The sequence below is a fragment of the Geotrypetes seraphini genome, chromosome 7 (genome assembly GCF_902459505.1).
Source record: "Geotrypetes seraphini chromosome 7, aGeoSer1.1, whole genome shotgun sequence".
NCBI lineage: Eukaryota > Metazoa > Chordata > Amphibia > Gymnophiona > Dermophiidae > Geotrypetes > Geotrypetes seraphini.
Window position 1 is genome coordinate 115,668,979 of NC_047090.1, and position 21,724 is coordinate 115,690,702.

A 21,724-nucleotide genomic window follows, 5' to 3' on the forward strand; every position below is an offset into this window, starting at 1 on the left:
GTTGTACATCAGTCAAACATCTCGCTCATTGAAGGTATGCCTGGTAGAACATCACTCATGTTTAAATTCTCGGAGAATGGGCGGAACATTTTGGTTACATCATGAGATTTCTTCTTTGTGCTGTTTAATATTAGAGCAGCTAACACAGTCACCAAGACGAGGCAACATGAGACATCTTCTTAAATAGAAGCAATGGTGGATTTATTGGATGGCAAACACAAGCAAAAAATCCAAAGGGACTTCAGTAAAATGTTGAGCAACAAGCAAAAAGGAGGAAACTGCAGCAATAAAGTACAAGATGCCAAGTTCTTGATAAAAAAAAGCAAGACTTTTATTCCCAGTCCTAAAAACATTGGACAGTTTGTATCCAAAGTCTGGTTCAGTTGTGTGGAGAACCGAGACCTGACACGGTCCGTGTTTCGAAAAACACTCCTTCCTCAGGGGTCCTGTAAGGTATTCAAACCACTTGCGGGGTAACCATAAGGATTACAACTGGAAACAAAAGCGGTCTGTAGAGCTGGAATACACGGAGGGTGAACTCCTACACGTTACAACATTGAAACCAAAAGGTTATTGGATTTATTGGATGGCCATGGTACAACCTCAGCAACTGAATACATGAATAGAATGCTCTGCTTTTTTCTGTGCCCCTGTTTGTGAATGTTGATTGGCTGCTGAACATTGCAGGTGGAACTTATGTCTGAATGAAGGTGATAAACGTTGGCGTTCTGAGAAACCAGTGCTGAGATGAGAGAGCCCTGAATACACCTGACGCAGCTGATAGCAAAATGGGGAGTGGACTTTTGGCATGAAATTTTGCTGCAGATGGACTGTGTGCAGGATGGACTTTAAACTGTACCTATGACATGGATATGGAGTGCAGTTAAGTGTCTTGTTTCAATATTCACTTGTTCTAGAGCTATATAGTTACTGCTACAGAGAAGACATCTCCTCTTATTGCCAGTATAAATGGTTTGATAGATGGGAGTGGAGTTTTTTCTGACCTTTGATGAAGGTTGTGTTGCCTGCAGTTGATAGTGGAGAAGTGATAAACTAAGGTCTTTATCCCCACTCCCTGAATACTGTAGAGTTGGTCTTCTTTGTATTAGTGGGGCACATATTTAATGTATGATTTTGGGTTTGATACGTTCCTTTTGATAGTTCTACAGTTTTACAAAAATCAATTTCAGCAGGCAAAACATAATTTTACCCGCAGAAAGATTTTGAAATTTACCCTCTCTGTTCAGAAACCAGGACATTAAAAAAAGGAGAAAAATCCACCTGCTGTTAATTCTAAAGTACACACAGCAAGAAGCAATATTCACCTTTTTGTCAATTCAAGATTTTATGCCATGCAGTTATCTTAAAGTCCTACAAATATGTTTGGAACAGTGTCAGAAATGACCTCACATGACATGAACCAATCAGTTTGTGTGGTGTGTTTTCATATCACTATAGCCAATGTGAACCAATCGGATCCTATGATGAATTTAGGGGACTCTTGCTGACATGGCTGCTCCCACACAGTGAGGGAAATTGCTGAGAAACAGCTATAAGAATTTAAAAGACAATGACCTAGCTCTTTTTTTTTAAATTCTTTATTCATTTTTAAAACTGAAAAAAGTGCCTACAAGTATACATACAATAATATCATAAAAACACAGCACTTATGTTTGTACATAAATATATTAGAAAATCACTTAATCCCACCCCTTTCCCTGCCCTCCAGGCCAGAGAAGCTGCTCACACTGGGGAAGATTTAAAGAGGTAAGGGGGTTGGAAGGCAGGGCGTGAGTGTGGTGTGGGGATGTGGATGGAGCGGGGGACAGAGAGGAAGGCATGGGGGAGTAGTTGGTGTGGAAGGAGCAGAGGGTAAGGCAGAGAGGAAAGTGGAGGGGTGGGGGAGCCATTGCTCTGGGCATGTCCTACCCTTGCAACACCACTGGCCCCAAGATTGAAGTTATTTATTGGCTCTTTTTAAGCCCTTATGGACCCCAAATGGCCCTCTGTACCTTTTCTAATTCTGCTGTATCATTTTTGAGATGCGACAGCCAGAATTACTCAAGGTTTCAGCTCAGAAACATTCCTTACTTGAATACCACAGTAGACTGGATTTACATTACATTACATTACATTACGGATTTCTATTCCGCCTGACCTCTCTGCAACGTTCAACCTAGTTAACCATATTCTTCTATTTCAATGCCTACCCACTGTTGGTATTACTGGAACTGTTCTAAGCTTGTGCAAGCTTCCTCTTTATCTTCTTCTTTATGCTCTCTTATGTGGTGTGCCTCAGCTCAGGGTTCTATTCTTTCTCCATTTCTTTTTAATCTTTTTCTGTCCTTTGGTCCTTCTGAATCAAACTCATGGCATTAGTTCATACTCCTATGCAGATGATATTCTTCTCAAATAATACACCACTACTGAAGCTATGAGATCCATTGTTTGGTGTTGAACCTGGACAAGACTGTGCCTTGTTGGATTTCTGGTAGTTCACCTTCTTCACTTACTCCTACTCTCTTCAATAGATCTTTTGATATTGTTTATTCTTTGTAAATATCTAGGAGTTATTCTTGACTTATCACTTATCCTTTCTTCTCATATTTCTAACGTTCTGAAATTAGTCTTCTACATCCTTTGTAAATTAAGGGCAATCCGGAGCTATTTGGACTTTGATCTTTTACATACTGTATTCTATGCTTACATTACTGTAATTCTCGCTATGACTATTATAGTATCATTTATTGCAGGCATCACTAGAACTAATCAGAAATGTCTACAGACTCTCATGTGATGCCCTTGCTCAGACAACTTCACTGATTCTAATTGAATTCAGACTCAAATTCAAAATATTGACAATGACTCATAAAACGTTTTATGAAAGAACACTGGCATACTTTGCTTCACTCATCATTCCCTTTTTCCTCTCTGGTTAAATAGTTTATTTGGCCTCTTTGTCTTAGCTTGGTAGAAGTCAGTGAAAACATCTGCAAATACTCAAAGGTGACAGATCCTGTCATTACCATGTTGCTATCACAGCACTGAAGTTTACCCTGTCTCTAGGTGTACTACACTGTCGTAAATTATCTTCAAGGCTGTTCCTTTTGGTGTGGGGGGAAGGGGGTGCAGGGAAGGATCCTCATTTCTCAAATAAGCCTTACAAATACATTGCTATAATGAAAACCTCAAGGCCACAAAACAGATCTCTCCTGGCCCTTTTTAGATCTCAGGTCCATAGTACCATTTTTTAATGGCCTTGGCAATTGAGAGGGGGGGGTATCAATTCCGATTATATGTTAAGAACGATGATATACTATTTAAAAATACCCTGTAGAGCCAATCCCTGGATTTTAGGAAATTTATGGGTCAAGCATATGGCCAAGTTTTCTGTATGCTTCAACCTGCTATTATAGACAGTTCTATACTTAATTAAGGTTACACTCACAGTCTTGACTCCTTCCATTTCCTTCTCCATAGCTTCTATCTTTTCCATTTGAGCTTCCAAATTGGTCTCAATACACTGTGCTTTACTTTGCTGCTCCAACAATAAAGTCTCAGGCCTTATGTTTGTTTGGCTAAGCTTAAGCTTAGCTGAACGAACATAAAGTGAAGCATCAAATCTTGCCAGCACTGTCCACAGAGAATCAAGTGTGACTACTGGTGGTTTGGACAGAGAGGAGTAAGGAGATCTGAATGAAGTAATCACTTCTGAAGAAATCTGCTGCCACAGGGATGATTCTTTAGCCCGATTGAAAGCCTTCTCTTCAATTCAGGCCATAATCCCAGCATCTCCTTCCAACCTTCTGGTTGCAGTTGCTGCTTGGCTCTGAATAGTAACATTATTCTTGAGTTCCTTCTCTGTCCTAAGGCCAGCTGGTCTGGCAGAACTCAATACCAGAGGAAGTTGCTAGTGGGATCTGAACAAAATGTCACCTCCCAAGTCATGTGGTCCTCCCTCAGCCAAAGGCAATGTGGATGAAACATGCTCCCACCAATATTCACCTATCTCACTGCATAGGAGACACGGAGGTATGTCAAGACTCACTGAATTGGTGAATTTGATTTTTTTTAAATTAGAAAACAAATTGATTTGAATCAATTAATTGAAGTGAATCGGGCAGCATAGTCATTCATTGCACAATGGTGACACCTAGTGCACAGCAGGGAGTCATTCATTGCACAGTGGTGACATCAAGTGGACAGATTTAGAGCCAGTGCTTGATTGTAAGGTTCCTGTAATAAGTCAAATGGTACAGTAGCTCTAAGTCAAGAACATCTTAGATCTTTACCCAAAGTTATAAAACCAGAAGCTCTTAACATTCTCATTCATTCTTTGGTCATTTCTAGGCTAGATTACTGCAACACATTGTATCATGGCATAACCCAGAAGGAAATAAGAAGGCTACAAATTATACAAAATACAGCAATAAAAATTATTACTAACTCAAAAAATATGATGATGTCACACCTCTTCTACAAAAAGCACACTGGTTACAAATTTCACACAGAATAATCTATAAAATTGCACTGATAACCTTCAAAATCCAACAAACCAATGCACCAATATTTCTGGATCGTGTTTTGATACCATATTCTCCAGCCAGGACACTTAGATCAACAGAACAGCATTTGCTGACTATCCCTTCTCTAAAAATAATAAATACCAGAAGATCTACAATTTTCATCAGTCATAGCACCCCAACTTTGGAACAGTTTACCAATTTATCTACGTGGAGAAACCTCATTAGAAAAATTTAAAAGCACATTAAAATGCCACCTGTACAAAGACGCATTTGAGACATAGATAGGATAATTCATTTATCATTAATCCCAGGCTCAAATACCTAATTGTAACCAGACCTTATGTATAGGTCACAACCTCCCCTATCCTCTTTTTTAGACTTTACCATATTTTTAAAACATTCTTCATCACCCTCCTGATGTTCTTTTTCCCTAAATGTACTCTTACTTACTTCAAAGATTGTAGTTCACCCCTCTTCCCTTTTGTATCACTAATTACTTGTGTACATACATTGTATGTTTATTTGTATAAATTGTTTTATTTTTGTCTCCTAATTTTAAATTGTCATACGCATTGAAGTATTTGATATTGCGTGTACAACAAACTTTTAATAAACTTGAAACTCCTGCCCAGTTAAATTGCAGTGAGTGGGACATCCTCTGATTTTCAGTAGCACTTAACTGCACAGCACTGCCGAAAATCTGGTATGACCACTGTAGCACCAGGGTTTACACAGTTAGTGGAGATATTCAGTCTGCTAACTAAGTAAATGTACATATAAAATTAGGATTGCATATAGGCTATCCTAACTTAATCTGGGTACCAGTCTAAATATTGCTGGTATATTCAGATAACGTCCATTGGCCACCTTTTGACTTCGATGTTCAATTCTGGTGGCTGGATTAAGTCCGGCGTTCAATATCCAGGTCAAATTCAGCCAGCAGTAGTCCATGCCTTTGAAAATGTTGGCTAAATATCAGGGGGAAGAGGGGTGATGGGGGTATCTATTGTTAGTTGCATAAATATTGTAACAGCTGTTAAAATAAATAGGTGAGGACACTCCTCCTACTACCCAAACATGTAAGAAAGAAAAATCTGTCATAAAGATGTCTCTAGACAGGAAGAATGACGAATGCAGAAATATCTCCCTTCGCATCTTTCAGGTCGGTGGACAATAAGCACAGGGAAAAAGCGAGCATCATGGTATGTTGGCGGGTTTTCATTGATGGCCAGCTCGCTGGAGTAAGAGCAGCATTGTTCATCCTGGCAGCCCCGCTCTGCCATACTGCTGCTGCGGCTCCTCCAAAGGCCTGTCCTGTGGGAACCATGAACCTGGCACAGGGAGAAGTGGCTGGTGTTGAGAGAAAGCCGGGAGTGATCTCCAAGGCTGCTGTGGAAAGCATGGCGAGAGAAGATGGAAGAACTGCTGGATGCTCCGTTGCAGCGATCACATCCCTGGAGAACATTACTGTATGCACACGCTGTGTAGCTTGCACACGTGGCCGAATCTGTCAAATCCATTAGTACAGCCTCGGAATAACTGGGAATCAGTTGCCGGTTGGAGCATATGTGCCATTCCAGCTCGGTGCTATCCAGGGTGTTGATTCTGGGCATGCGGTACCTGTAGATTGGTTCCTCATCCATAGCAGGAGCTGTGTATTCAAGTCCTAGCAATTTCTCTACATGATAATGGACGTAGGCAGTTTGAGACTCTATGAGAACTCTTAATGGCCAAGAGAGCATCAGCATAGCGGCTGCCCAGAAGGTGTAGTGGGACACATACCATGGGAGGTGGTCTGGATCAGCATATGTCATAATGAGCTCTTTGAACTCAACATTTTTCAGCTGCATGCCTTCTCTGGCCTCCATGTAGTCATCCAAACCCTCAATTTCTGTGAAGAAGTGAGCACGCTGAGTCAGGTAGCAGTTCTCAGATTCAGTGCTGGCAAAACTGAAGCATTTGGTGAATCTTAGCTTGGTTGCTGCATGGCATTCTAAGTCCAGCAGCAACTTGGAGACATCCTTCACTCCACAGTGAGAGTATTCAAACTCTGCTTCAGCTACATGGGTGTTGACTCTTTCATGGTAGACTTGTGTAGTAGTATAGGCATCCCCATTGCGGTAGCGGGTCACTTGCCTGGTGCGTCGGACAAAGTGGTAACTGATAGCCTTCCACCAGATGCACGGGGTGGCTTGTTGCATGCGATGGATGCATTCATAGACACTAGCCGCATCAGCCTTGTGCTGCAGTTCACTCTTAGTATGGCAGTGCCAACATTCTACCAGGTAAACCACATATAACATAGTCAAGAATGCTAGTGGAATGTAGACATAGCCTTCGGAGCAGGGGCTCTCGTGGTAAATCATAGACTTTCCATTGAAGGAACCATCAAAGCTGAGCTTGGTGATGCGGGCTAGCTGACACCATACTACTGCTCCCAGGCAACAATACATGAGGATGGAGAGTAGGAGGCATTTCCAGTGAGATTCTCGACACACAGAAGCACTTAGAGACTGCTTGACTGGACGTTGCTAGAAAATAAATGAGAAGGTAGAGATGGAAATGACGGGAGAAGGCGACAGGAAAAAGAAAAAAAATGGATATATGAAAAGAATGACAGGTGGATGAAAAAGATGGCATAACAAAAGGAGTGACAATAATCAGAAAAAAAGGGAAGCAGAATATGATACAGGGATGGAATTGAGGAAGATGAAGGAGGACAAAAAGAGAAAATAACTCTCCGTTAATAATGTTGCTTCATAATATACTGAAAATTTATGTTGTCTAAAAATGTATAAACTAGAATATTCTGGAAGATTATCTCAAAGGCTTTTACTGATTTAGGGGTCTTTGTACTACGCTGCAGCAAACAGTGACTTTAGTGTGTCCTTATGATTGAACATAACACTTCTTAAAACATTTTAAGAAACACTAGCGAACAGCAATTTTTAAAATTTATCATAAGAGCACTTACCACCATCTATTTTGTAGCCATTAAGGGCTCCTGCTTTAGCATATCTCATGGTAGGCCATTTTGATGCGTTAGGCGCACATCAGTGCCTAACACAGCTTAGTAAAAGGGCTCCTTGCTTTGTAATAACACTTGAATATTATAACAGGTGTATTCAAAAATAGACTAAAAAATACATAATCTGCCCACTTGCTAATGTTCTTACTGTGGTCCAAAAATCATAAATAACTACCATATAAAGCATATATATATAATCATAATTTTGGAAGATTATTCTTAAATGTTGCATTCATTGTATTATAATGGGGTTTTGTTGTTGTTGTTACTTCATTTAAAATACTTAGAAACTGCCTATCCATAATACTAAGCAGTAATAGAAAGCAAGAAGCAACATAAGAAGTAACAACATACATATACAAAAGAAAACATCACATAAAAGTCACATAACATCTCCCAAAAAACAATACATCTTATAATAAGACAAACAGCAAAACAAATGATAATGAACCACCTTACTACCTCCCTCCCCCCTAATACAAAATCATAGCATGGTTTTTAGTGCCAACCGTGGTTGGTAACAACTCTGACGCTCACAGAATTCACATTCATACAAGAAGGGACTGGAAGACCTGAATATGTATACTCTAGAGGAGAAGAGGTACAGGGGAGATATGATACAGACATTTAAATAAGTAATAGGTTGTATTTCAGATCATAAGATAAGATCAGATTAGGGCACAGATAGCAGTTGAAGAAAGTCTTTCTTTAGTGTTTAACATTAGTTTAAAATACAGCTAGAAAAAAAGGAGCCCTACAGAACATATTTTTTGCAAAGATCTTTCAGCTACACATTTAGGACTCCTTTTACTAAGCTGTGCTAAAAATGCATGGAATAGTGCGTGCTAAATTGCTGCGTGCACTAGCCGCTACCGCCTCCTTTTGAACAGGCAGTAGATTTTTGGCTAGCGCGCACTAATCCGGTGCATGCATTAAAACCGCTAGCATGGCGTAGTAAAAGGAGCCCTTAGAAACTGCTCTTTTGTTCAGTTACTACCACTGCTACTATCCATTCACTCATATCAGACCCTTGGATACTCCATACTTCTTGCCATGCTTTCCTGTTTTCCACAGCTTCTTTCAATTGCTTGATGTTCATTCCCATGTTATTCTTGATGGTATCTAACCAACGGGCCTTTGGTCTCCCCTGCTTCCTTTTACCACTAACCATTCCGAATAGCACCTCATTTTCTAGTGAATTCGCCCTCATCACGTGTCCAAAATAGGTCAGTGTCTATCTGGTAATCTTGCCTTTTAGGGACAACTCTGGGCTTATATGATCAAGAACATCTTTGTTGGTGATACTAGCTGTCCATGGGATTCATAGAAGTCTTCTCCAGCAAGACAGCTCAAAAGCATCACTTTTTCTTCCATCTACTTTTGTGAGTGTCCATGTCTCGCAGCCATATATTATATTTGGGAACACAATGGCAATGATAAGTTTTTTGATGGTGACTGAGACGTCCTTGCACTTCCATATTTGGTCCATGCTCACCATGGCTGCACATCGACCCTTGATCTATGCTGTCGAACTGTTACTGTGATTAATGAGGAACCCAAAGAAAATGAAGCTGTCAACCACTCTATTTCTTCTTTGTTGATCTTTATATGGACTTTTTTGTTGGTGGTAGTCATGATTTTGGTCTTCTTGATATTCAGGTAAAGTCCCATCTTCTCACTTTTTTCTTTCAACTTCAGGATCGACAATAGTGCCTGAATAAAGGGTGACTCATCCAGGAGCTCTAGCTGACATCATATTCACTTTAGAAGCACCGCTAACAAAAATGGAACCCAGACCTCAACTGTTCCTTGCCCTGAAGAGGTGCTGAGTGAGGATCTGTTAAGGGAGATGAAAAACTCCATTGGAATATCTTACTCATTAGTATTCGAACTTGGAAGAGTTTCAAGTTTCAAGTTTATTTAGTTTCTTTTTAACTCGCATAGTCCAAATCCAATGCGATTTACATAAGTTCCAAAGTTATGTAAAATATTAAAAACCAACAAACATAACATTCATTCCTAATACAATAGTACATATAAGGAGGGAAGCGGTAAACAACAATTAACATAAATACAATTCTAAAAAAAAAAAAAACAACAACTAAAAGTAAAAATAAAACCAGGGGAGGATTAAGCCACGAAAGGGAGGTCTTCTTAAAAGAGAGCATCACCCTGGTGAAGTAGGAGGCAATCCTGTAGCCAGGATCTGCCAAACCAGGGGATTCAATGTCCTCAAGCACCATGGATGTGTCTCCAGGGGCTTCTGCTCAGGAGGGAAGGGTTAGGATGGCCATTATAGTGGGAGATTCAATCATTAGGCATGTAGATAGCTGGGTGGCTGGTGGTGTGAGAATGGTTTGGTCACTTGCCTGCCTGGTGCGAAGGATGAGGACCTCATGCATCACCTTGATAAGATTTTAGATAGTGCTGGGGAGGAACCTGCTGTCTTGTTACATGTGAGTACCAATGACATAGGGAAATGCAGTAGGGAGGTTCTGGAAGTCAAATTTAGACTATTAGGTGGGAAGTTAAAATTCAGAACCTTCAGGGAAGCATTTTCATAAGTGCTTTCTGTTCCACACGCAGGACCCAAGAGACAGTCAGAGCTCTGGAGTTTCAATGTGTGGTTGAGCGATGGTGCAGGGAGAAGGGTTTTAGATGTTTGGAACTGGGCGACATATTGGGGAAGGGGGAACCTATTAGAAACATAGAAACATAGAAATAGATGGCAGATAAGGGCTACGGCCCATCTAGTCTTCCCACCCCAATGACCCTCCCCTACCTTTCTCTGTGAATAGATCCCACGTGTCTATCCCATTTGGCCTTAAAATCAGGCACGCTGCTGGCCTCAATAACCTGAAGTGGAAGACTATTCCAGCGATCAACCACCCTTTCAGTGAAAAAGAATTTCCTGGTGTCCCCGTGCAGTTTCCCGCCCCTGATTTTCCACAGATGCCCCCTTGTTGCCGCGGGACCCTTGAAAAAGAAGATATCTTCTTCCACCTCGATGCGGCCAGTGAGATACTTGAATGTCTCGATCATGTCTGCGTTCCTCGAGTGAGTACAGCTGCAACTTATCCAGCCGTTCCTCGTACAGGAGATCCTTAACCAGGCTGCTGGCATCAACATTTAAAAAGGAGAGAGAGCAGCTTTTAAACTAGAAACTGGGAGAAGGCCAACAGTTGCGATTCAAGACAAGGTATCTTTAACAAAATATCCTCCATAAAAGGGAAGACAGAGCATCCTGATAGTGAGATTGCAATACAAGCCACAGTAGACTAGGTTTTCTTAAATACAGAGCAGACTGATTTTAAAGACTGGAGACAGGAGTACTGTCTAATTCCTCCCCCTCCCCCCCTTGAACTCTCTGGGCTGCTTTTAAGTTCCCTACTGTCAAGGGTGTGACCTAGCCCACTCCACCCCTTTTGGTCACTAGATGTCAGGTGTTTCAGGAAGCACCCCTCCCCCCCCATTTGTCTTGCAAAGGGCTTGCAAAGGGCTGGTTTTCCTTCCTCTTCTAGGCTGATAAAGGTTTTATTCAGGGCATTTAGTTCTCTATAATTTCTCTCATTCCTCTCCCTCCCCACAATTACTAGTAGACTTCCTAGTCCAAGGAATATAGGCTGCTCTGTTTTCTAGCTTAGGAGCTGGCCTGAGCACTGAGAATGTTTTATCAGCGTGTTCAGTGTCTCTGTCACAATCCATAATAGGGCATTACCTCCTATCCCATGACTTTCTAATTTCCTCAGAAGTCTTCCATGAAGTACTTTGTCAAATGCCTTTTGAAAATCCAGATACACAATATTGAACTGCTCACCTTTATCCACATGTTTATTCACCCCTTTAAAGAAATGTTGTAGATCGGTAAGGTAAGATTTCCCTTGACAAAATTCATGTTGGCTTTGTCTCATTAAGCAATGCCTTATATGCTTGGTAATTTTGTTCTTTATAATAGTCTCTACCATTTTGCCCGGCACTGATGTCAGGCTTACTAGTTTATAATTTTCTGGATCTCCTCTGAAACCCTTTTTAAAAATTGGCATTATGTTGGCCAATCTCCAATCTTCTGGTACCATGCTGGATTTTAAAGATAAATTACAAATTACTAAGAATAGCCTCTGTAGAGGTCATTGAGACACAACAGAATGCTGTGTCTATTTTTGGAGGCTGTTTCTCCAAAAGGATAACTGGTGAAAGTAGTCAAGTGAGACCCTCATTTTGGATCTGATTACTTGTCTTCCCAAATATGAAATCAATGAAACTTATGTTTCAGCCTCAGTAGGTATTTCCCTTCTTCAGAGGGATTGCATTTGCAATCTAAGGGCCATATCATTAACAGCCAAGTACTGACCTCTGTGGCCAGCATATTTTTAATGCTCTTGTGGAGATAAAATAATGCCGATTATTTAGCACCAGCATTGAAACAGAGTGGTGACTGGCAGCATTATTTGGAAAGTGGCAAAATTCAGACCAGTATCTAAATAAGCTATCCAGGCAATTTAGCTTATCCAGATAGCAAATTGAATACTGCCACTGTGGGACTGCCTATGCTCCATCTCGGCCCTATGAGACTAGTGCTGGAGCAGTCACTAATTATTCATGGCATTTTCTGAATAGTACTACTGAAAATTGTCAGTTAGACTGGCCAGCAGCATTTATCAGGTGTTACTATTTGGATAAGGGCTTTTAAATACTGACCTGAAAGTATTTGTTCCATATACACAAAATGGAAAAGAAACTTTTAAGTAAATAGGTCCCTACATGTCTCTGAAGCAACAGGGGTAAAGTGACTTTGTAAGGTCACAAGGAGTGTCATTTGTACCTAGGATTCTTAGACCACTACTCTTACCACTAAGCTTCTGTACTTTTAGAAGGTTTTGGGCTTGCCTGAAACATACGGAGAACAGTAGTGAGAAAAGGCACAAAAAGTTAGCTAAAAGACAAGATGAGGGTGGAGAAGATGTTGAGTTTGTTTTTAAGTTCATCCACCCAAAGTGGAAGAATCTGGGCTGGCCTGGGGGCGGATCTAGGGGGGTCTGGATTTTCCGATTAGAAAATCTGGCAACCTGAGATATACACCTATTAATGAAAGAAATGTGAAAAAAATGAACTGAAACAAAAAGAAAGTGTATTGCCCGGCACAAAGGTTATCAGCTAATGCTACAGAACAACCTATGAAATTTGAGCTCTGAACATAGCATATTGGACTCTGCCCTGCCTGGCCATCAAATGATTTATTTTGCCCAGCCAGCAGTGCAGACTCCCATATGAGTCTCCCTGTTCGTGTGTCTGCTAGTTTTGTTCTCTTTGTGCACAATATCTTGTATAAGTAGAAGCCCTGATATGTTCATGGACAATTTCTCAATTAGCAATAATTTCTCGATATGTTGGAACTATAACACATTTTTAATTTTCTGATCTAAAAGTTCTTGAGGGTGTATATGGAATCAAAAAACATGCAAGATACAGAGGTTCATCCATCATTATTACTTTAAAAGTCAATAAAAGTATTTTGTAAGCGATACAATAAGGAATGGAAAGCCAATGGGCTGCTTTAAAAAAAACGGAGTAATGTGTTCACATTTACAAATATTAAATATTAACCGAATAGCTGTATTTTGTATATTCTGAGGTCTTTGAATATCTTTTTGACATATCCCAGCATAAAGGGCATTACAATAGTCTAACTGCTGTATCACCGAGTATACCAGTATGTTCAAAGCTACTGAAAAAAGCAGAGAGTGAACAGACTAAATTAGTCTCAATTTAAAAAATAATCATTTTATTACCTCTGAAATTTGCAATTGATATGATAGCTTAGAATCAAATATTATCCCTTGGTAGACGTAACCAGAGGAATTGGTGTTATTTAATTCAATTTTTAAAGGCAAAGTAACATGATCTGTAGGAGTAAAGACTATAGATGTTGATTTGTCTGGATTTAATTTGTCTATGTTTGATTAACCAATTTGAAATTTAAATAAGATTCTCATTAATAGCTGTAATTTCAGAAATGGAGCAAGAATCAATAGTATATAAAATCTGAATGTCATCAGCTAGACATACATTGTAAGCCCAATTAACTGTGCTTAAAAGTGGTGCAAGATAGATATTAAATAAAAGAGGAGATAAAATTGATCCTTGAGAGAGACCTAATTCCAAAAGAAAAGATATAGATTTTGTTTCCTTTGTAATCACTGAGCATGAATGGCTAAACAAAGAAGTGAACCATATCAATGCTGTTTCCGTGATACCTATTTCTCAGACGTTCCAGTAATAAGAAGCGATCTACAAAATCAAATGCAGAAGATAAATCTAAAGAAATCATCAGAACATATTTAAAGGAATCAAGTGCTTTATGGATATATGATGTAATACCTGTTTTAGTACTATGATAGTTACAGAATTTTGTCTGATGCAGGTGTAAGACATATGTTTTGTCAACAAAATCTTGTAGCTGAGAATGTACAGTGGCTTCCACAATTTTAGACATAAAAGGAAGATTAGCAATAGGTCAATAATTACTTGAGTCTGAAATGTCCTTTGAACCGTTTTAAAGTTTTGGATGTAAAAAAGTATGTTTCCTTAAATCTGGGAATATCCCTGTCTCGAGACTAGACAAAACCATAGAATATATAAATGGTAATAAAGATTGAAGTGATCGTTTAAGGAAAGCAGAAGGAATAGAATCTGCTGGAGAGGTTGTCGTATGAAGTTTAGATATAATTCTAGATAATTGCTGTTGACTTGGCAAATTAAAATTTGTTATATAGTATTATTTAAAGTATGGCCTATAACATTTTTATCAGTGGATAATGTTTGATTACAGTTATTAGGAAGACCCTCCATATGTTTTTTATTTTACTTTGATAAAAAATTGCTAAATCTTGAGCTATTGGGAAAGATGAATCACGAGCTTTCGGCTCATAGTATGATGTTAGTTTTAAAGTCTTATATAAGATGGATGTATTTGGCGCCTTTTTAATTTTATGTGAATAATAAGATTTTTTTTGGATAGCATAATAGCCTTTTTTTAAAATAAGAATTAGTCGTCGATTTATATGAAAAGCGTATATTGGGTCTGATGATGTCGCCAATTGCATTCCACCCGATGAACTTGTCTCTTCATCTTTAAAAGATCTTTGGTAAACCACAGATTTTTATTTTTAAATGTATTAATGTTTTTATTGTATTAGTATTCCTTAGTGTTGGGCGTGTATTAGGGACATAATATTACTGCTCTTACTTATTACAACTTGTATAATATTTTCTTCTTTCTATGAGTGTATGATATTGTAAGCTAACCCAGAATAAAGGAAAATAAGACTGTGCACAGTGTGTGTGTGTATATTTGGGTTCTGTTTTGTGCCTGAGATAGGTGTGCAGGATGTCAGACTACTCCAAGGCCCTTTTTTGTGGGTATTGGGGTGGCCTGAGTGCTCACACATTACTTACCACAAAATGCTTTAATGTGCTTTGCGGCAATCATTTTAAAGCTAAGGGCTTAACATCCTTCAGTAGACATACCCCTGTTCTACTATTTCAGACAAACAACTCCTCTACATTTGAGGTTTTTGTCAGATCCTCATTCTTCAATGCTTCAATATACAAGACCTTCATTATCACTTCACACAAATGATGTCATCAATATCTGATGCAGAACAAAGGAAGTAAATGGAGCATACCTCCAATGTGATATTAAAGTGATCTGAAGACCACAAGCTAATAATGCTTGCCAGCACTTCAGTTTCCGATCAGCCTCATTTGAATATCCCCAGAAACATTTCCATGCTCCTGCAATATATCAAGCAGGACCAGATTAAGTTCAACTGATGCCCTAAGAAAGCCCAAGAATGGTGCCCCTCGGCCCTTCCTTTGCTTAATTAAAAAGACATTAAGACTCAATAAGTGCTGGGAAATTTCATTATTATACAAAACCAAACATCATTTATGTATATTTATAATGATTAGAAAAATACTGAAATTCATGCTGGATATTGGGTGTGGCAGACAGCAGTGAAAGAGTTAAGGGCATAATTCCTAGGGGAAAAAACTCTGCCCTACGGCTATGTTTATTTTGCTTAATGGTTAATCCACGGCTGATATGAAGTAATGGTGTAAAATGAAGCTGAAATGAAAAATTGGTAACCAATCACACAGATGCTAGAGATCTATGCCATAAATACAGTAGGTCTGTGTCCCATATGTGATGATTTGGTATAGGATGGGCTGGGGAGGGCATCAATGGGAACTCCACTAACTTGGAACATGAGGACGTTATTGGCCAGACTTTATGGTAGATATACTGCATACAACAGGATGGTTGGATAGGCTGGAGTGAGCTTGGATGGCAACTTAAGCATTTGGAACCTAGGACAATACCAGGTGGACTTTACAGTCTATGACCCAGAAATATCAAAGAAGAGACAAGTTACTTCAATCATGTATTTTGGGCAGACTGGATGGACTGTTCAGGTCTTCATCTGCCGTCATTTACTATGTTACTATAACAGATTTAAATGTGTCTCAAAAAGTGTAGTTTCAGAGAAAAGCATTCTTATACTGTAATGCAAACAGTCATTGTTCATGCAATAGTATTTAAAAACTTTCATAAGCCTTCAAAGATAAATCTTCAACATCATGGCATAGCCATGTTTGGTATTTCAATGTACTTTGAGAACAAAACTCTTTAATTAGTGAATGAGGAAACTACTTAGCCTTTAGAGAAGATGTTCTACAAGGGGACTGTCTGTGCTGAAAAATTAATGACCATATATAGGCCAATCTTATTACTCTGCATTAAAATTCTAGCATAATTTTTAAGGCAGCTTTAGTTATATCTGTTCACTTCTAATGTAATAAGCTAAACACTGAAGCAAAAAACTGGTACTGAAAGGGAAATAAAGTAAAAAAAAGAAGTGCCTTACAATAAGAATATAGTTAACTTCAGATATTAACTTTATTTCCATTTCAACTTCAGAGACCCTCTATTTCAGCAATAAAAGCCACATTATCTTTAGCAAGTGTCCTGGGGCCAAGTAGCCCATAAGCCCCACTTATGTATAAGCCCACCCACCCTCTACTCTATACTTCCCACCACCCAATTACCTCCTACACATACTCTCCATGGGCCTTTTGAAGGTGCCTCAGTGCTCACCATTAGCCAGGGAAGCTTCTTTCTCTTTGTTCCCATTTGATCCTGCTTTTTTACATCTTGCAAAATGGCGCCAGCTCAATTGTCATCTCTGATCTCAGCTAACATTCTGCTGTTTTAAAATTGGTACTGGTTCAGCTAAACCTCATCATTTTTCTCTTTCTTTTTTAACACATGTATTTTTCAATGCTTCTTCATATAACATAACTGGAAAAACCCTGATACAACAATGAAATGTGTGTTTCTTTAGTGCACTGCACAGCATATAATAATAATAATAATTTTATTCTTATATACCGCCAAAGCCATGAAAGTTCGAGGCAGTTTACAACAAGAGGTGCTGGACAATCAGCGAAGTGGTCACAGTATAAAGTCATCGAATACAAGCCATGATAGTTTGAGGCAGTTAACAACAAGAGGAGCTGGAAATCAGCACCATACAAAGACATCAAATAACAAGCTTACAGAAAGGAAGAAGTGAAAAACTAACAAATTTCTTAGGATGCAAATTGGTTAAACAAATTCGTTTGTACGGATTTTCTAAAATTAAAGTAGGATGAGGAATGCGGGATGATGTTACCCAGCCAATCGTTCCATTTACCTGCCTGGAAGGCGAGATTTCTGTCCAGAAATCTTTTGTAGTGACAGTCCTTTATTGTTGGATAGGTGAACAGATGAATTTTACATGTGGGCCTAATAGAATTAGCCAGATTAAATTTAGACACCAAGTATGTGGGGCCAGGCCAAATATTGATTTAAAACAGAGGCAAAAAAATTTAAACAAAACTTGTGCTTCCAGGGGCAACCAGTGAAATTTTAGATAATAGGGGCTTAGGTGTTACCATTTCTTCAGCCCACAAATCAGTTGAACTGCCGAGTTTTGGATAACTTGGAGTCTTTGAAGGTTTTTTTTTTAAGGATTCCCAAGTAAATGATGTTGCAGTAGTCGAGCATGCTCAAGATGGAAGATTGGACCAATAAACGGAATGATGCTACATCAAAGTATGGTTCTAAGTTTCCATAGTGACGAGAAGCATTTTCTAAACAGTAAATCTGTGTGAGCATTTAGAGTAAGGTGACGGTCCAGAGTCACTCCCAGAATTTTTATGGAATAGATGATGGGGAAGACCTGACCATTCAAGAAAATCGATGAGTCTTTAATTTTATCATTCGGGCTTGCCAAGAAAAATTTGGTTTTGTCTGAGTTGAGTTTCAATTTGAAGTCGGTCATCCATAATTCAATTTGCTTTAATATGGATGATAGTTGATTCTTTGTCTCCGAAGACAGGGTGGTGAGGGGAATAACTATAGTGATATCATCTGTGTAGATGTAAAATTTAACTTTTAAGCTTTGCAGTAGGTTCCCCAATGAGGCAAGGTAGATGTTGAAAAATGTAGGAGAAAGGGGAGAGCCCTGCGGAACTCCGTAAGAGTTTACCCAGCTGCGGAATTGTTTGTTATCACTATAGACTTGGTAAGATCATTTGCTCAAAAAACCATGAAACCATTTTAACACATTGCCTGAAAGACAATTGTCTCCAAACAGTCAATCAGAATGGCATGGTCGACCAAGTCGAAGGCACTGCTTAAGTCTAATTGCAGAACTAATGCGCTTGTGCCTTGACTGAATAAGGTATGAAGGAAATCTAGCAATGATGCAATGACTGTTTCTGTGCTAAACCCCGATCGAAAACCTGACTGATTGTCTTGTAGAATGCTAAATTTGTCCAAATACATGACTAAATCCTGGTTGACCAAGCCTTCTATCAGCTTAACGAATAAGGAGGTGCTCGCAATAGGTCTGTAGTTTGAAGTCAACTGGATAGATTCCTTAGGATTTTTTACGATCGGTGTGATCAGAATCTGGCCTAGATCCTCAGGATATGTACTGGTTAGTAATAGAGAGGAAAGCCAATTGTATACCTTGGCTTTAAAAGTGACTGGAGCGACTTTCATAATATTTGGAGGACAGCAATCTAATCTACAATAGGAATCAGTGTATTTCATGTAAAATTTGCAGAATTGCTGCCAGGATGGAATGGTAAAATTGGGCTCATCTTTATATTGGGCAGCTGGGTAGTTCAGATGGTTGGTTGTGGCGCCCATTAGTTTGGATCTCAAGTTATTGATTTTGTTGTTAAAAAATTCGGCCAGAGCATCTGCAGATGGTGGGGATCTGAGGTGGAACAGGTAAAGGCCTGAATATCATAGAGATTGTTGACTAGTTTAAAGAGATTTTGACTATTTGTGTTCGGTGAGCCAATTTTTTGGGTGTACAAGTTAGTGCATTTTTTTGTTATTAGTTTTTTGTATTCATTTACTTTTAGTCTCCAATTTAATCTCCCTTCACTGCTCCCTGATTTCAACCATAGTCTTTCGAGTTTCCGTAACTCTCGTTTCATATTTCCTAACTCGGCGTCATACCAGCCATCCAGATTCTTATTTCTTGTTCTCCTTAATTAATTATAGCGTCTTTATGTTCAAATGTTAACAAACTTGCAAACCGACTCCCCCCACTCAACTAAAACCCTTCATCTCCCTCCTCCCTCCCTTTGTCCAGTATCTCTAAATGTTGCCAATTGAAAGAGACCCACCAAGATCAACTGTTCTGTGGGAAAAATTTAATGATAGATACATAGGAGCAACATCCTTCTATTTACCAAATGGCTCCAAATTTTTCAGGAATGTTGTCACTGTTATGCCTAAGAGCTGTCAGTTTGGTCATACAATATAATACAATTTTTATTTGTATACCACCAGTACCTCTTTGAAGTTCATAGCGGTTCAGAAACAATGAAATATCTAATATCCCTGTCAATTGCTTACATACTAAGGAATATAAAAAGACCAAAATATTTCTGCATTTTCATGAGGTTCATTCTATGGGTTGAAACTGGAAGGAGAACCTGGGGGTAGAGGGGTTTGAATGGGGATTTGGGGGGTGGGGGAGTTGTGTTGTGGTTTTACCTGTTAAACCGTGAGCTTGTTCTCTGTATCTCCTTGTGATTTTTCTTTTCTCTTTGTTGAGCTCAATAAAAATATACTTGACAATAAAAAGACCAAAAAATTCATAATTTATACCCCTTAAGGATTGGAAAAAAATCCTCAGAATAACAAATTTGAATCAAAAACAAGAGAGTAATTAAAGGTAAATAAAAATAAGACCGGACAGCTGGCTCAGCCAAAAGAATGCAAGCCAAGGCAGGTCCCAGCACAGCTGAAGAGCCAATTAGGGAAGGCTCTGAAAACCACTAATTGCCCCTATCACTCCTTTCCAGAGGTCAGGGAGAAACCTGAGACCAATTTAGAGAGGGGTGGAGTCAGACCCGAGAGTTTGCCTTATAGGCAAAGTAAGTTGGCAGACTTAAGAGGAGGGGGAGAGGGAAGAAGGAGAGAGCGAGAGAAGGAGGACACAGCTGTCTCTGATGAGAGGAGCCAAATCACTCAAGGAGTTTCCAGGTCACAGAGGGTGCCTAAGACCCAGCATGAGCGTATGGCAGGAAGCCAGCACCTAAGGAAAGGTGGTACAGCACTTGGGAGGTACAGTGACTGGCAGCTTAAACTCCAGAGAGAAGGGCTGGAAAATTATCCCCAGGGAAAGGCTGCAGGTATTTTGGCAGACTTGCAGAGAGGGGGATGGGAAGCACAGCCTGGGGGAAATGAGGAAACGTTAAGCCAGAGTTCCCATGAGGGTGAATGGGAAATGTGCAGTGTCCTGAGTGATAATATAAGTGAAGAGGACATGGACCTGGGGGAATACAGTATTTGAAAGTCCTCAGCTAATCTCCTGCAGAACGTTCTCCCATTGTTTATTTGTTTCACACGGAAGCCAGAGCAGTGCTGGCAAAGCTAATGAGGTGATAAAAACGTGTTAAGAAGATAAAGAGAGCTGAGAGGGGAAAAGGCTTGACGCAAGCCGTGCTCAGCTAGAAAAGCCAGAAGGTGTTAGGGTCCAGAGAGATCAATAAATCCCAGTGGGGATACGAGCCAAGGAAGGCATTGAACTGATATAATATTTTGATGTTATAGTATTTTTGCTTTTGATAAGGAGGTGCAATCCAGCTCCTCAGTAAAACACCTGAGACTCACCTGGACTGTAATATAATAGTGTGCAAGATGCACCCAAAGGACTGTAACCAACCAAGGTGAATGTTTTCTTTTTGCTTCTGTTTTCTTTTCTTTGTACTTTGGGACACTAATAAACCTGGTACTGTTTTTCAAGGAATCCGGTATCCGGGTCTTCCTTTTACCACCATATAAAAGGCGTATAAAATTCTTGCTTGTGGTCCGGGCCGGTGTTTCCCACCTACTCGGGGACGGGCCTGGCCACAATATCCATGAGATTGATTTGCATACAATGGAAGCAGTGTATGCAAATCAATCTCATAGTTATTAATTCCTGAAAACTCAACTGGGTTGTGGTCCTTGAGGACGATGGTTGCCCACCCCTGCATTACGGCAGTTTTAACGGCTGTTGCCACAGAGGCCACCAGCTTCTGCTGTTTTGCCAGAAGTCCTGGCATCTCAACATTTAAGAGTAGACACTTCATGCACTTTGGCATTGTTACACCCAGTATTTAAAAAATGAAGTCTATAATTTTAGTCCAGAACATAAGAATAGCCCCCAATAGCCCTACTGGGCCAAACCAATGGTCCACCTAGCCCAGTATTCTGCTTCCAATAGTGGCCAATCCATGTTACTTGTACCTGGCAGAATTCCAAATAGTAGCAAGATTCTGTGATATCAATCCCAGTGGCTTTTCCCATGTCTATCTCAGTGCAGCGGATAGGGGCAGGAGCTATTTGGGATGCTCCTGCCCCAAGACACTACTAGACCACCAGGGCCTTCACAATGTATGCCCAAGAAGAGCCTACAGGAAGGAGAGAAGGGTGGAGTAGTAGGTAGACTGGGGGAAGGAATATGTTTTCTGTTTGTGAGGGGGAAACTGGTTGCAGAAATAGTGGAGGGCAGGGCCGAGCTGTGGTTTTCAGCCATGGATTCGGTTTCAGCCAGAA

At 39.7% G+C, this 21,724-nt stretch overlaps 2 protein-coding genes across 2 annotated transcripts in view; one reads left to right on the top strand and one right to left on the bottom strand.

Moving 5' to 3' along the window:
• RPAP1 (RNA polymerase II associated protein 1) overlaps positions 1-21,724 on the top strand; it is a 207,663-nt gene that overhangs the window by 12,199 nt on the left and 173,740 nt on the right. The gene's annotated exons all lie outside the window — the stretch shown is intronic.
• The window catches only part of LOC117364237 (transmembrane protein 151B-like), a 33,693-nt gene continuing 17,592 nt past the window's right edge, over positions 5,624-21,724 (bottom strand). Inside the window, exon 3 of the mRNA XM_033953249.1 lies at positions 5,624-7,057. Coding sequence (XP_033809140.1) covers positions 5,624-7,057 — 1,434 coding nt within the window. The remainder of the gene's footprint in view (positions 7,058-21,724) is intronic.